The sequence below is a fragment of the Corythoichthys intestinalis genome, chromosome 2 (assembly GCF_030265065.1).
Source record: "Corythoichthys intestinalis isolate RoL2023-P3 chromosome 2, ASM3026506v1, whole genome shotgun sequence".
Lineage (NCBI taxonomy): Eukaryota > Metazoa > Chordata > Actinopteri > Syngnathiformes > Syngnathidae > Corythoichthys > Corythoichthys intestinalis.
The window spans coordinates 35,895,347-35,909,903 of record NC_080396.1 but is presented as its reverse complement, the minus strand read 5'-3'; the positions used below and the strand labels follow the sequence as shown (position 1 = coordinate 35,909,903).

At 38.7% G+C, this 14,557-nt stretch overlaps 1 protein-coding gene across 1 annotated transcript; it reads right to left on the bottom strand.

Annotated features, from left to right (window-relative positions):
* Positions 1-4,880: 4,880 nt before the first annotated feature.
* On the bottom strand, positions 4,881-10,653 carry LOC130912375 (inosine-uridine preferring nucleoside hydrolase-like). The gene is made up of 8 exons (XM_057830427.1): positions 9,989-10,653; positions 9,476-9,656; positions 9,208-9,387; positions 5,756-5,867; positions 5,534-5,670; positions 5,377-5,454; positions 5,174-5,290; positions 4,881-5,089 (listed from the first exon to the last, which is right to left on the bottom strand). The coding sequence occupies exons 2-8, from the start codon at positions 9,653-9,655 to the stop codon at positions 4,937-4,939; spliced, it is 957 nt and encodes a 318-aa protein (XP_057686410.1). The 5' UTR covers position 9,656; positions 9,989-10,653; the 3' UTR covers positions 4,881-4,936.
* Between the last annotated feature and the right edge of the window lie 3,904 nt (positions 10,654-14,557).

The window sequence follows — 14,557 nt, the reverse complement described above, 5'->3', positions numbered from 1 at the left end:
TTAAATATTCAGTTCTTAAGAAATGTTCACATTTCAATGTCTGATCTTGTTTTTCTTTTTCCTCTGGAAAATACTGATTTAATTCCAGGTAAACAACGAAAATTAACAATGTTTTACTCATTAAACCAAATATATCAACAAAAATGCAAACTCTAACTGAGGAAAAAGTTAGGATTCCCTACCACCTAAAAGCTAGTTACCCCTTTAACTTCAGTAAGACGCTTTGTGTCGCCATCTACCAGTCGTTGACATCGGTCTGAAGAAAGTTTGCCCCGCTCCTCAACGCAGAATACTTTCAACAGTGACTGGCTGTTGAAGTGAGAGAGAACACCATGGTGAGATCAAAGGAGCTGTCTTGGGCCTTCAGAAAGAAGATTGTAGACGCTTATGAGTCTGGTAAGGGATTAAAAAGATCTCAAAAGAATATAAAATCAGCCATTCCACTGTCCGGAAAATAGTCTACACGTGGAGGACATTCAAAACAACTACCAACATGCCCAGGTCTGGCCGTCCAAGCAAGTTCACCCTGAGAGCAGACCGCAAGATGCTAAAAGAAGTCTCCAAATACTCTAAAATGTCATCACAAGATCTACAGCTGGCTCTTGCTACTGTTGATGTGAAAGTGTATGCCTCTACAATCAGAAAGCGACTACATAAATTTAACATTCATGGAGATGTGCAAGGAGCATAGGCGGATTTACTATTCAGGCGAAGTAGACGATCGCCTTAGGCCCCCAACCAGTCCGCGGTTTTCACGCCACTAAGCTCGCTATTTTTACAGCTCACTTGCTACTTTGCACGTCGGCTATCGTTTATTTCGAACACATGAGCGAACGTGCTCTCTATGAGAGCCAAAGTGCAGTGAGGGAGAAGTTGAGAACAGGCCTCTAATGCCTCTTTTAACTTTCTTCTTCTTCTTCACACTGAACATAAGATACACAACAGCACACCCTGGGGCAAAACAATGTAGTACAGTTCCAATCAGTCATAAAATAACACTCAAAAGCTGGTTAACAGCAAAAGCACATCACATTCGTCATATAAATAATGATTTCTGGAGTTAATCCCACATACTTCAGAGTTAGTATTATATAATATGCTGAGTAAATACTACATAATACGGATTCTACACGAAGAATAGCTTTCAAATGACACTCTTCATGACACATATGATTGGCAATGAATAATTATAATTATCATACTACTATGTTATATAGTAGTATACTATGATAATTTTGCTCAATTTTTTATTAAGAATTGTTTTGAATAATGTTGGAAAGGCAAAGTGTGTTCTGAATCGCTTTACTTTCCATTCTTTTGCACTAGTAAATGCTATCCGCATTTAACCTCATTGTTTATTTGTGATTCATCATTGTTATTTACATGATTATTTGTGCTTTAATAAAGAATCTAAGTGTTCCAAAATACTTTTGTGAATTAATAAGCGTCAACAAAAATTTCATTGTTGAATTAGAAAAAAAAAAAGAAAATTATTAGATTAGTCGATTAATCGTAAAACTAGTCGACTGACTAATCAGGAGAAAATTTGTCGTTTAGGACAGCCCTAGTGTACCAGAACATATTTCCTCCACACCCTTCTCACCTTTTTAACCCTTGACCCTTGAAGAGGGCCCCTGGATATGTTCGCCTTAGGCCCCAAAGTTGCCAGTCCGCCACTGGCAAGGAAGAAACCTTTGCTCTCCAAGAAAAACATAAAGGCCAGACTGAAGTTTGCCAGAGTGAATGTAGACAAAGACCAGGAGTTCTGGAATAATGCTCTCTGGACAGATTAATCTAAAACGGAATTATTTGGACTCCAGAACAGAGGAAATGTTTGATGTAATACAGCATTCCAGGAAAAGAACCTCATACCAACTGTGAAGCATGGAAGTGTCATTGTTTGGGCATGCTTCGCTACAGCAGGACCTGGCCAGCTGATCATCATAGAATCCACCATGAATTCTATCGTGTATTAGAGGGTGTTTGAGGAACATGTGACATCATCTGTGAAAAAAATTTAAGCTGAAGCAAAACTGGACCCTGCAACATAACAATGACCCCAAAAATACCAGGAAATCCAAGATTTAGAGAGTCCTGGAATGGCCCAGTCAAAGCCCAGATCTTAATCCCATTGAGATGCTGTGGAGTGACTTGAAACGGGCTGTGCATGCAAGAAACCCCTCAAACATCTTGCAGCTGAAAGTATTCTACGTTGAGGAGTGCTGAAAACTTTCTTCAGACTGATGTTAAAGACTGGTAGATGGCTACAAAAATTGTCTCACTGAAGTTAAGGGGGTAAAATGGTGTAACACTTGCTATTTGGTGGTAGGGTGTCCTAACTTTTTCCTCAATTAGAATATGCATTTTGGTATTTGGTTTAATGAGTAAAACAATGTTCATTGTTGTTGTTTACCTGCAATTAAATCACTTTCTTTTCCAGAGCTAAAGATAAACAAGATGACCTGCAATTAAATCACTTTCTTTTCCAGAGATAAAGAAAAACAAGATGAGACATTGATATGTGAACATTTCTTAATAAAGAACAGAATATTTAACAGGGGATCCTAGTTTTTTTCACATGACTGTATGTGTGTACTAAATGCTAATCACACTCACTTCCTAGGCCACCTGATCTAACCCATTAACCCAGTACTTCTCAAATAGTGGGGCGGGCCCCCCTAGGGGGGCGCAGAGCATTGCCAGGGGTGGCGCATGTGACCTTAGGGAACATACTTTTATGCCATACTAGAATAATGTATCATTTTGAAAGTGTGCGCAGTATTTTTGAACAAAACGAGCACACAGCAAAGAGCACTGGCGATATGACCAGCTTAGATGAGGAAATATGACTAAGCGTATGTAGCGTTTGGCTTTGACTTTTAATACAGTGCGAGATGAGAAAAGACCAGTCTATGTCTAAAAATGTTTGCAACGGACAGCAGGAAGCCACATCAAATAAGATGTCACTTATAAACATTAGACCCCACTCACATTGATAAGCCACTTGATGTTTTTTCAGCCAAGCCGTGCCGAATATTGCCAACAATCAGCCCGCTTTGTTTCGCAGTGTTACATCGGTAAACCAGCGAGCACTGGTAGCATCATATAAGGTGGCATACCAAGTTGCTCAGTGCAAAATAGCAAAAATAAAAACTGTCCTACTGTCCAATGACACTGTTGTTTTTGTTTGATTAATTTTTGTTTTTATGGTTAAATGGTTATTTGAATGTATTATTATTGATTGATTTTATTAAAATTTATATTTCACTATTAAATGGTCAAAAAATGTACCGAGAATGTATTTTTACAGATTGGATGTGACTTTTTTTTTTTTTTTTAATTCAGGCAAAGTGATACACTTTGTCTTTTCTATACTTTATTGTAAGTCGAGCTATATATTGTTTCTTATACTTATATTAATAATTTACAATTTACAGTGGCGGCAAAGAGTTGTGGGGGGGGGGTGTGAAACGTTTACGTCTACCTGGGGGGGCAAAACAGAAAATAATTGAGAAGCACTGCATTAACCATAAATACTAACCCTATTAGTTAGCTGCCAAATTTGTTAGTTGGGGGGGCGGGGGGGGGGGGGGGGCAAAGGTTATATGTTGAATAAAAACGTATTTTTAAAAAATTTGTTAAAAGCAATATTTTTGCTGTAAAGTTTCCTACATTTCGAAAGACCCCACTGTCCCGAAACCCCCAAGCCCCAATCTATTTGGCTGGTCTTCCCACTGAAAGATGAGCCAAGAATCTGGATAACATCTTGGCTCCATTTTTCACACAAACCTATGCTGCTAAACATAACATCTTGGGATAGTTTGCAACTGTTTTAACAATTGATTGATTGATTGTCAAAAAAAACTGCTAGATGAAAATGGAATTGTTGAAGGTAAACACAAGTCTTTTATTTAGTTAGGTAGTTAGCCTAAGTGCTATGTACATTCACGTCGTTTTACTTTCCGGTTTCCGCTGGGAGCTGGGACCTGGCTGGCAGGACTGCAATTTAAGTCAATACCGCAGTATGTACTTTACGAGCACTTGCTGCATGATGTCACACAGCATATAAACACAGATGTCGTAATTGTAACATTTAAACCTGTTATAATACCTGTTTGCATAAAGTACTTACAGTACCTTGCTGTATACAGTATTTTGCCACAAAAACAAAAATACTTTTCAAACATGTTTTTGCAACATCAAACAATGTGTGTATGTAGGTGTGTTGCCATGAGTTAGCAAAACTAATATGTTACCTTTTTTCTCTTTTTAACTTCATGTAACCTTTTGTGTTATAAGCCACTTAAGCAGGTCTGCCTTTTCTCTTTGCCCCAATTTTAATTGCTATTATTTATTGTTCCTTTTAAATGCTCAAGGACACAGTGCCCCCACATACATAGGGATTCATGTTTCATTTTAGTTTGGAAAGCAATACAATCCCAGCAGTCTTTTATCCTCTCAGTTATGGTTTGTCAACTAGCAGAGAAAAGTTTTTGAGTTATGGCCAGTCTGTCTCTTAAAACAAAACAAAAAAAACGTAATCACAATTGTGTGCACGCATACTTTTGCAGAATCACCTCTTGATCATTCTCCTGTTCATCATTCCTTGTGAAAATGTTTAAAGCCGTAGATGAAAATGGGTTTTCCTTGGCCATGTCACTCCAAATCCAGCAACCTGCAGTCATTGCCATAGTGGCAAGACTACTGCAATTCTGGTATTCTTTACATAGGTGAATTATTTTGGCTGGTTAAATCGCTCTGTATCTTTGAAACTGCACATAATGCTACTTGTAGAAAAGGGCACGAGAGGAAAAGAATTCAATTTTGTTCAAGAATGTAAATAAACATTTAAAAATCAGTCTTTCTATTTTGAACTGATTTTATTTGGTTTACTGGACAAAAGTACAAATTCTCATCTCTTCCATTGCAAGCCATCCTACTGGAGTGAATTGATAAGCATCTGCTTGAACTTCTCCAAGTCAACTTTTTTCATGATGGTCACCTTGTGTTTCTTCTCTAGCAGGTTCATGTAGTCCAATACCATCATGCCTCTGGTATTGGCCCCCATGAGCTCCACAGTGACAGGGACCTGAAAGCCCAGCAAAAGCAGTCACCAGTAGGGCCGGTTTCCATTTTAAAAGATCATGACATACTCCTGATTTTATTTATTTACATTCTCACTCTCAGTGATCAGAGAGTCATTGATTGCCGCGGCCAGGGCGTAGGTGTCGCAAGAATTGAACCCTTTTCCTGCCGTGATCTCCTTCTGGTAGTCCGCTGACTGAGATTTCTGTCGTTGCATTAAGAGAGAAAATGGACTTTTTAAGTGCTACACAATTTTTAGTTATACGTATTCTTCCCCCTGGTGTATCTTACCGTCCTGGACAGGCATGAAATTTTTTTCATGAACGTAGCTTTGTCTGATTTGATGGAAAGCCACTGTTCACAAAAAGACTGTAGATGAAAGAAAGAATCCCAAAAATGATAATTCAGAAAGAATGTATTTAACTGCAAGTTGAAGCTTCAGGCTTACCCATGGAAGGCTGTTACTGCAGGTGAACTCCCAGGAGGCAATGGTGGTGGGGCAAGTGTAGCGTTCCAACACAATGTAGGCAGCCTCTGTGTCGGCAACAAAGTTAAACTCCCCGCATGTTGTGGTGTTACCCCTGGCTGTAGACAACACACAGAGCATGTCATTCAATAGATCATCTAGAAAAATACATTAAGTGCCTCTTTAGAAAGTTTAGAATTGTACAGTCAATGTTGCCTCCCATGATGTATAGAGCCTTAAGCTTCTTGGGAAGGGAAGGATCAAGTTGCACTGCTGCTGCTAGGTTAGTCAGAGGTGCCGTGGCCACTAGAATCACCTAAAGACAATAGAGAAACATACTTGGACTATTCTGTCATGCACAAATGAAAACTAGTTGGGGTGTAACAGTCAGCTTATACGTATATATTCATATGATCCAACTGCATCCATCTTGGCAAGTTGGCCTTTATCAATATAAGATTATTTTAAAAAGGTGATCAATCGATTGTGTCAATACAAGAAAATAACATGCTGCAATTAATAATAATAATAATACCGTATTGGCCCGAATATAAGAGGGTTTTTTTTGCATTGAAATAACACTGAAAAAGAGGGGTTCGTCTTATATTCGTGGTCTAGACATTATACCCATTCACGACGCTAGATGGCGCCACATATCATTAAAGCGATGTTCTGTCATGACAGATCTCAGCTACTCTAAGTTTAACCAGTTTGCATTATTTTATTACAATGTTGTTCCTTATTCAGATATGTTTCAAGACTACAGTTACAGTTAGACTTCACTTTGATGGTTAATGCAGTTATTAAAATTTTGTTGTTTTATCACATTAGATCGGTTTATTTACATTTCAAAAACCAGAGGCCATTCATTTAGGAATGTGATTGAACTTTAGTTTACATATTTAATTGGGCTGTCAAATGATTAAAATTTTTAATCAAGTTAATTACAGTTTAAAAATTAATTAATCGTAATTAATCGCAATTAATCGCAATTCAAACTATCTCTAAAATATGCCATATTTTTATGTAAATTATTGTTGGAATGGAAAGATAAGACACACGACGAATATATACATACAACATACTGTACATCAGTTAAATTCATATATCATATGTCATATATATGATTCATATATCAGAATATTTGTTTATTGTAACAATAAATCCACAAATGGCATTATTAACATTCTTTCTGTTAAAGTGATCCACGGATAGAAAAGACTTGTAGTTCTTAAACAATAAATGTTATAGTTACAAGTTGTAGTAATTTTATATTAAAACCCCTCTTCATGTTTTCGTTTTAATAAAATTTGTAACATTTTCAATCAAAAGTAGAGTTAATATAATAAGAAGAATAAAAATAACAACAATAAAAATAGAGTGAAAAGTTTTACGTGTATTTTGCATAGCTATTTTGATATGGAATGCCAGTTCATTTTGCATTGTTGTTTAACTGTGTGTCAGAATAGGGCCTCATTACTATAGACCAGACATGTCCAAAGTCCGGCCCGGGGGCCAAATGCGGCCCATGGTCAAATTTCATCCGGCCCCCAGCCTCTGTCATACAATTAATAACGTCTGGCCCGCACACAGACTTAATAAATTGGTCAGCAGTACTGCTACCAGCATATGAAGTAGCTTACACACTAAATGCTGCTCCTCATTTACCCACTAAAAGTCAGCAGCACTCTAAGCAACATTACCCCGTGTGACCCTTTACTTCCAATTTTCTAAAATGGCGACAATCAACAAGAAAAAGAAAGTTGACTGCGACGGCCGACGCTTCTAAGATAGGTGGAAATTGGACTATTTCTTCACTAAAATACGTAACAACTGTGTCTGCCTCATTTGCAAAGAGAGAGTCGTTGTTTTTAAAGAGTTCAATGTGAGGCGATATTACCAAACAAGGCACGCTGGCATGTACGACAAGATAACAGGGAAGATACGCAGCGAGAAATTGAAGCAACTTGAAGCTAGTTTAATCTCACAACAGCTGTATTTCCCAAGAGCCCGAGAGTTGAAAGAGAACGCCACAAAGGCTAGATGCGAGATTGTTAAAATTATTAGTTAAAAAAAATAATAAAGCAAATGTGACACACAGAATGGCTAGCTAAAATTTGCTTAAATATATTCTGTGTAAAGGACGTCAGCCAAGGTCGGCCCCCCACATTTTTACCCCACCAAATCTGGCCCCCTTTGCAAAAAGTTTGGACATCCCTGCTATAGACTGAAGTGCTTTTCTTTTTGTGAACATATTTTTTTTTTTTGAGAGATAGGAATATTATTTTTGTTGTGCTTTCACTAAACGATACTTATGTTTGTTGTGAAGGAGTTGCCGAAGCTCATGCTAATAAACGGCGCGGTCCAAAGAACGCCTGTGTCCACTCGCCTTTACTGTATAACATCTGTACATATCTTACCCAAAATACAACAAGAGACACATAATTGCCACTAAAAGAAAGAAAACTTACCGAAATATGTGTGGAGCACAAATAGCAATTTGCATTGCATTGTGAATACAGCATAAACGTCTCACAACTACTAATTCTCCCACCTTTTGAAGAAATAACATGAGTATGGAACGGCGCTGCCCCCAAGCGGCCGGTGGCATTCTCTTCACTCTCAATGTCCATAAACGTCCTCATTGTAAAATCTGTTTGAGGCAATATGCGAGCGGGTCATTCATTGCATGCGTAAATTCCGTCAAATATTTTAACGTGATTAATTAAAAAAATTAATTAACACCCGTTAACGCGATAATTTTGACAGCCCTAATATTTAAATGTTCAGATATTAAGATTTGAACTAGGCAAAATAACATGCTTTTTCTCTCAAATATATTGTTATAATCATTTGTTTCGGATGTACTGTAATTGTTTTCTGTATAAAATTAATTTGGTGTTCAAAAAGTCCTTTTGAAAACTTGAGTCTTGAAAAAGAGGGGGTCGTCTTATAATCAGGGCCGTCTTATATTCGGGCCAATACGGTAATATTCATACATTTTATTTGAAGGCGCCTTTCTGGCACTCAAGGTCGCCATACAATAATTTAGAAGTATTAGACAAATTAAAGACTAGAAAAAAATACTAATAGATGAAGATACTTAGCGAGACAGTAAAACATAAGAAATCAGGGGTTATTATGGGTATAATTCAAGAGTCTTAACAGGCGAGTTTTGATTGAAAAACAGGGAGTCGGTGTTCCTGAGATCAGGTGGCAGGGAATTCCAAAGCCAGGGAGCAGAGCGGCTCAATGCTCTACTCCCCATAGTACTCAGGCGAGCGGGGGGCACAGACAGGTGTATGGAGTTTGAGGACCTAAGGGCACGGGAGGGAGTTGTAGTATGGAGGAGGTCAGACAGGTACGGAGGGGCAAGATTGTGGATGCAAGGTTAAATTAAAAACAGCCTACCTTATATGGAGGTGTGTACTAGTAAATGATGTAGTTCCAAAAAGCATGCTTGTAAGTACTTTTACTCAGCTTTACTTTTGAATTAGCACAGCAATCTTACAATGTAGCTAACCCTAACCCTATCGCCGCCACTAGCACACAGTTAAAGAACCATTATCATCGTTGAATTAAATCAGCACCACAAATCCTTCATATCCCTCAAGACTAGCTTTGATTGTCTCACCTACTAGCTTTGATTGTCTCACCTCTCCCTGGTTCTGCTTGACCATTTTGATTAAGGCCTTAACACCTTTTTTCTTTTGCACCAGTTCCAACCCTGGCGCATCTGGATCCGGCACGTCTCCAAGGCCGTCCTTCCCATGATAATCACTGGCATGCTGTTTGTTGGATAGCAGCGGCTGCGAGCATCCCGCGTACACTGGGATCTTTGGAATTTGATATCATATCATAACTCCGATGCATGTACTGTACAGTACGTACTGTAGTTCAATCAGGAATCAAATGTCTACTCACATCCAGCCTGTTGCACACCTTTAGAACACGAAGGGTGTTCTTCAGGACTTTCTCAAGGGGGGTGTTGCCGTGGCAGCAAGTGATCCCCAGTACCTCAACATTGGTATCTGCCAAGGCCATCATGATGGCCATAGCATCATCCACCCCTGTGTCCACATCAAGTATGAGCTTCTTTTTCATCCTACATCCAAAAACAAGAATCAATCTATTTGATGTTTTTTGTTGTTGTAATTTTCAACTGAGCTTCAAACTGTAGACAAGCCGACTAGACAAAACACTGGACGTCAAAAAAAAAAAAAGACAGAAAAGAGAGATAAAACACCTAAACTTGCAAGTTTGTACATATTACGTGTAAGGAGTCAGTGGGGAAAAAAATCTACCGAAACAGAAATGCATTGGGAAAAAACACACACAAAATAATTAAAAAGATATACAGCAAAGATATAAAAGGGAGTGCCTGAAAAGAGTATCCGTTGACCATGTGTTACTTATTCTAAAGACAGAAATCCTCACCTGGAAAGAAGTCGTTGCAGGATGGATTCTAGCTGCTGCTGCCAGTAAACCTGAAAGAGATCCTCTGGTAGCAAACTTGCAGCGCTACTTTTTAAAGACCCTCAGGTTCTTATGCAATTGGTGACGCCTATGCCTTGGGAGAAAATCATTGTCGTTCCTTGTAAAAACTAGTTTTATTACTTGTGTTCCAATCGTGTGAATTGTTGTTATGGGAATTAAGTAATGCTTTTGGCAGTATCATGTTTCAAAGGACTACAGTTTAAAGACCTATTGTTCAGCCAGCACTTATACTCTGAACAGATGTTAAATTAAAACAGGATGGGTTGGATAGTGTTGCAAAAAACACATTTTCAATGTATTTTGAATAGCTAGCTACCAATTATGAACAATTAGTGCTTATGGAAAATGCGTGCAAAACTGTTCCCATCTGATGCTGTGCGTACATTCTTTCACCAATAATGACTTTAGGAAGCCTTGTTTGGAGAAGTCTGTTTGCTGCCTGTTTTTCCCCTTCTTTGTTTCTTCCAAATAAATTTATCTACACTACTATGACATATACAGTATTGTAAGATAAGCTTATCTGTATGACACTTATTAGGCCAGTTGTACAAGTATGCTCTCCCATAACTACTCCCAAGTTATGACGCGAATGATAGTTAAACACTGTAACAATGCATACTCACGCGGAGTGACTAATGTATAGACCCAACAAGTATAATAAAATATATATATACAGCTCTTCCTGGCAGATAATATAAAAAACCCTGAGGAAACATTTCGCGACAACATTCCCAAAAGAGTGAAATTACGGCACCAAAAAGGCACCAAGAACATAGGTGCTGACAAAAGAAAATGGAAAAAAAGTATGTGATGAGGACTGTGCCTTACTCAAAGTTAAATATTGTACTGCACCCTACGGATGCTTGTTTGTTGTTAGTCAACATGAAAAGCAAAAGTGGCATTGCCCCAGGTTCAGTAGTAGTAGTTTAGTAGTGCAAACTTTTGAATTCTTTGTAAACCGCAGAGCAGTGCAGTTGAAACCAAATATGATTAAGCTGAGATGTCACTTTTATATTTGTATATGTCAAATAAGATCATTGCCAAAATAAAGAAATAATCAAGGTATAATGTAAGTTAAAAGTAATCTACTTTTCTCAACTTTTATTTATTCATTTTATTTTCATTTTCCACTCGTGGTCGTATAACTGTTTTTGTTTTCACAATTATGCCCTTGATATTCATCTTCTATGCCCCTTATTCTCATGAGAGTGGCAGGGGTGTGCAGCCTATCCAAGCTAACAATGGGCAGCAGGCAGGCTGCACCCTGAATTGGACGCTAGCCAGTCGCAGGGCACATTCATCCCATTACTCACACGGTACCTACGGACAACCCTTAATTGTATTGGTTATTGATATATGGAGTTTTGAATGATATACAGTGGGACAAATAAGTATTTAGTCAACCACCAATTGTGCAAGTTCTCCTACTTGAAAAGATTAGAGAGGCCTGTATTTGTCAACATGGGTAAACCTCAATGATTAGAGACAGAATGTGGGAAAAAAACAGAAAATCACATTGTTTGATTTTTAAAGAATTTATTTCCAAATTAGAGTGGAAAATGAGTATTTGGTCACCTACAAACAAGCAAGATTTCTGGCTGTCAAAGAGGTCTAACTTCTTCTAACGAGGTCTAACGAGGCTCCAATCGTTACCTGTATTAATGGCACCTGTTTTAACTCATTATCGGTATAAAAGACACCTGTCCACAAGCTCAGTCAGTCACACTCCAAACTCCAATATGGCCAAGACCAAAGAGCTGTCGAAGGACACCAGAGACAAAATTGTAGACCTGCACCAGGCTGGGAAAACTGAATCTGCAATAGGTAAAACACTTGGTGTAAAGAAATCAACTGTGGGAGCAATTATTAGAAAATGGAAGACATACAGGACCACTGATAATCTCCCTCGATCTGGGGCTCCATGCAAGATCTCACCCCGTGGCGTCAAAATGATAACAAGAACGGTGAGTAAAAATCCCAGAACCACACGGGGGGACCTAGTGAATGATCTACAGAGAGCTGGGACCACAGTAACAAAGGCTACTATCAGTAACACAATGCGCCGCCAGGGACTTAAATCCTGCACTGCCAGACGTGTCCCCCTGCTGAAGCCAGTACACGTCTAGGCCCGTCTGCGGTTCGCTAGAGAGCATTTGGATGATCCAGAAGAGGACTGGGAGAATGTGTTATGGTCAGATGAAACCAAAATAGAACTTTTTGGTAGAAACACAGGTTCTTGTGTTTGGAGGAGAAAGAATACTGAACTGCATCCGAAGAACACCATACCCACTGTGATGCATGGGGGTGGAAACATCATGCTTTGGGGCTGTTTTTCTGCAAAGGGACCAGGACGACTGATCTGTGTAAAGGAAAGAATGAATGGGGCCATGTATCGAGAGATTTTGAGTGAAAATCTCCTTCCATCAGCAAGGGCATTGAAGATGAGACGGGGCTGGGTCTTTCAGCATGACAATGATCCCAAACACACAGCCAGGGCAACAAAGGAGTGGCTTCGTAAGAAGCATTTCAAGGTCCTGGAGTGGCCTAGCCAGTCTCCAGATCTCAACCCCATAGAAAATCTGTGGCGGGAGTTGAAAGTCCGTGTTGCCCAACGACAGCCCCAAAACATTTGCCTGGCTCTGCCAAACTATTGTCCCTATATTTTTCAAACCCTGAGAGAAATAGTCTGGGAACCATCCCATTAACGGCCTTTTCGAGCAGGTACAAAATCGATCGACAAATCAGATTCGTTTATTTGCGTGACGTGTTCTTCACGAGCAACGTCACTCTTGCGCGTCGAAAGTCGTCTCCACAACACAGATGGTCAACGGGATAACCGAGAACATGTTCCAATCCGCGGTAAATTCTGTTTTAAATGACCAAAAACACATCGACACGAGTCATTGACAATAGTCTGTCTCGTGCTAGCCATGTTGAATAAACTCCGCTCTCTTCGTATGTTTACTTCCGCGCGCAAGTCCCTCGTGCTTCCGTCGTCAATTAATAACGTCACGTCTGCCCGTCGCTGATTGGTCCACTCCGCTGTCTGTTTGCTGTGGCTTGCTCCGCCCTGGAAATTGTATCCGTGGGAATGGTGGCCAGACTCAATAGCTGGAACAGCGTTGAGTCTGGTGTACCAGGCAACCAAAACATCACTGCTCTAGAGGAGATCTGCATGGAGGAATGGGCCAAAATACCAGCAACAGTATGTGAAAAGCTTGTGAAGAGTTACAGAAAACGTTTGGCCTCCGTTATTGCCAACAAAGGGTACATAACAAAGTATTGAGATGAATCTTTGGTATTGACAAAATACTTATTTTCCACCATGATTTGCAAATAAATTCTTTACAAATCAAACAATGTGATTTCTGTTTTTTTTGTTTTCCACATTCTGTCTCTCATGGTTGAGGTTTACCCATGTTGACAATTACAGGCCTCTCTAATATTTTCAAGTGGGAGAACTTGCACAATTAGTGGTTGACTAAATACTTATTTGCCCCACTGTATATTATGGTCTTTCGCAAATATATTTGCCAACTTCAAACTAGGTATATTATAATTAATACTGATTTAAATTTCAGACAACTTTAGCAAAGCATATAAAGTAGATAATTGTCCTCGTTACGTTTTTTTTTTTGGCAGTTATTGGTATAGATGTCGGGTCCGATCACGTCATTTTCAAAGTATCGGAATCGGCAAAAAAATATCAGCCATGCCTTTTTTTTAATATATATATATATATATATATATATATATATATATATATATATATATATATATATATATATAAATTAAATAGTTTTCTAATTGTATTTAACGTCACAGACATAATATGTTGCACTCATCCAGAGTCTTTAGTTTAGGCTTAAGGTAGGGTTATCAAATTTATCCCGATAACGGCGGCAATTCTTTTTTTAAAAAAATGTGTCACGTTAAAATATTTAATGCAATTAATGCATGCGCTGCATGACCCTCTGACTCATTGTCGTGCTCAATCTGTAATGACGCCGTTTTACCTACATAGAGAGATAAAAGGCAGCGCAAAATGAGTAAAGTGAACTTTGGCAGCCTTTGGAGCCTTTTATGAATTGGCTAAAGCATCACAATCCCTCTCCCTATGATTAGAAATATCATGGAAAGCAATTTGGGGAAGCAAGGTGGCAATTGATCATTGTCCTAACAACTTATGTTATTTCCCAACGCAGAGAAGATATAGCAATTGGTAGCATGTTGCACAGTCATGGTTCCACTTCCCATCATGCATTTGGGATGGCCACAGTATTATTTACTGAAAGCTCAACAAATACGCTAGATGGCAATATTTAGTCACAATATACAAAGCCACAAGTCTTTCTATCCGTGGATCCCTCTCACAGAAAGAATGTTAATAATGTAAATGCCATCTTGAGGATTTATTGTCATAATAAACAAATACAGTACATATGTACTGTATGTTGAATGTATATATTCGTCTGCGTTTTATTAACTTTTTTCTTAATGCGTTGCCAA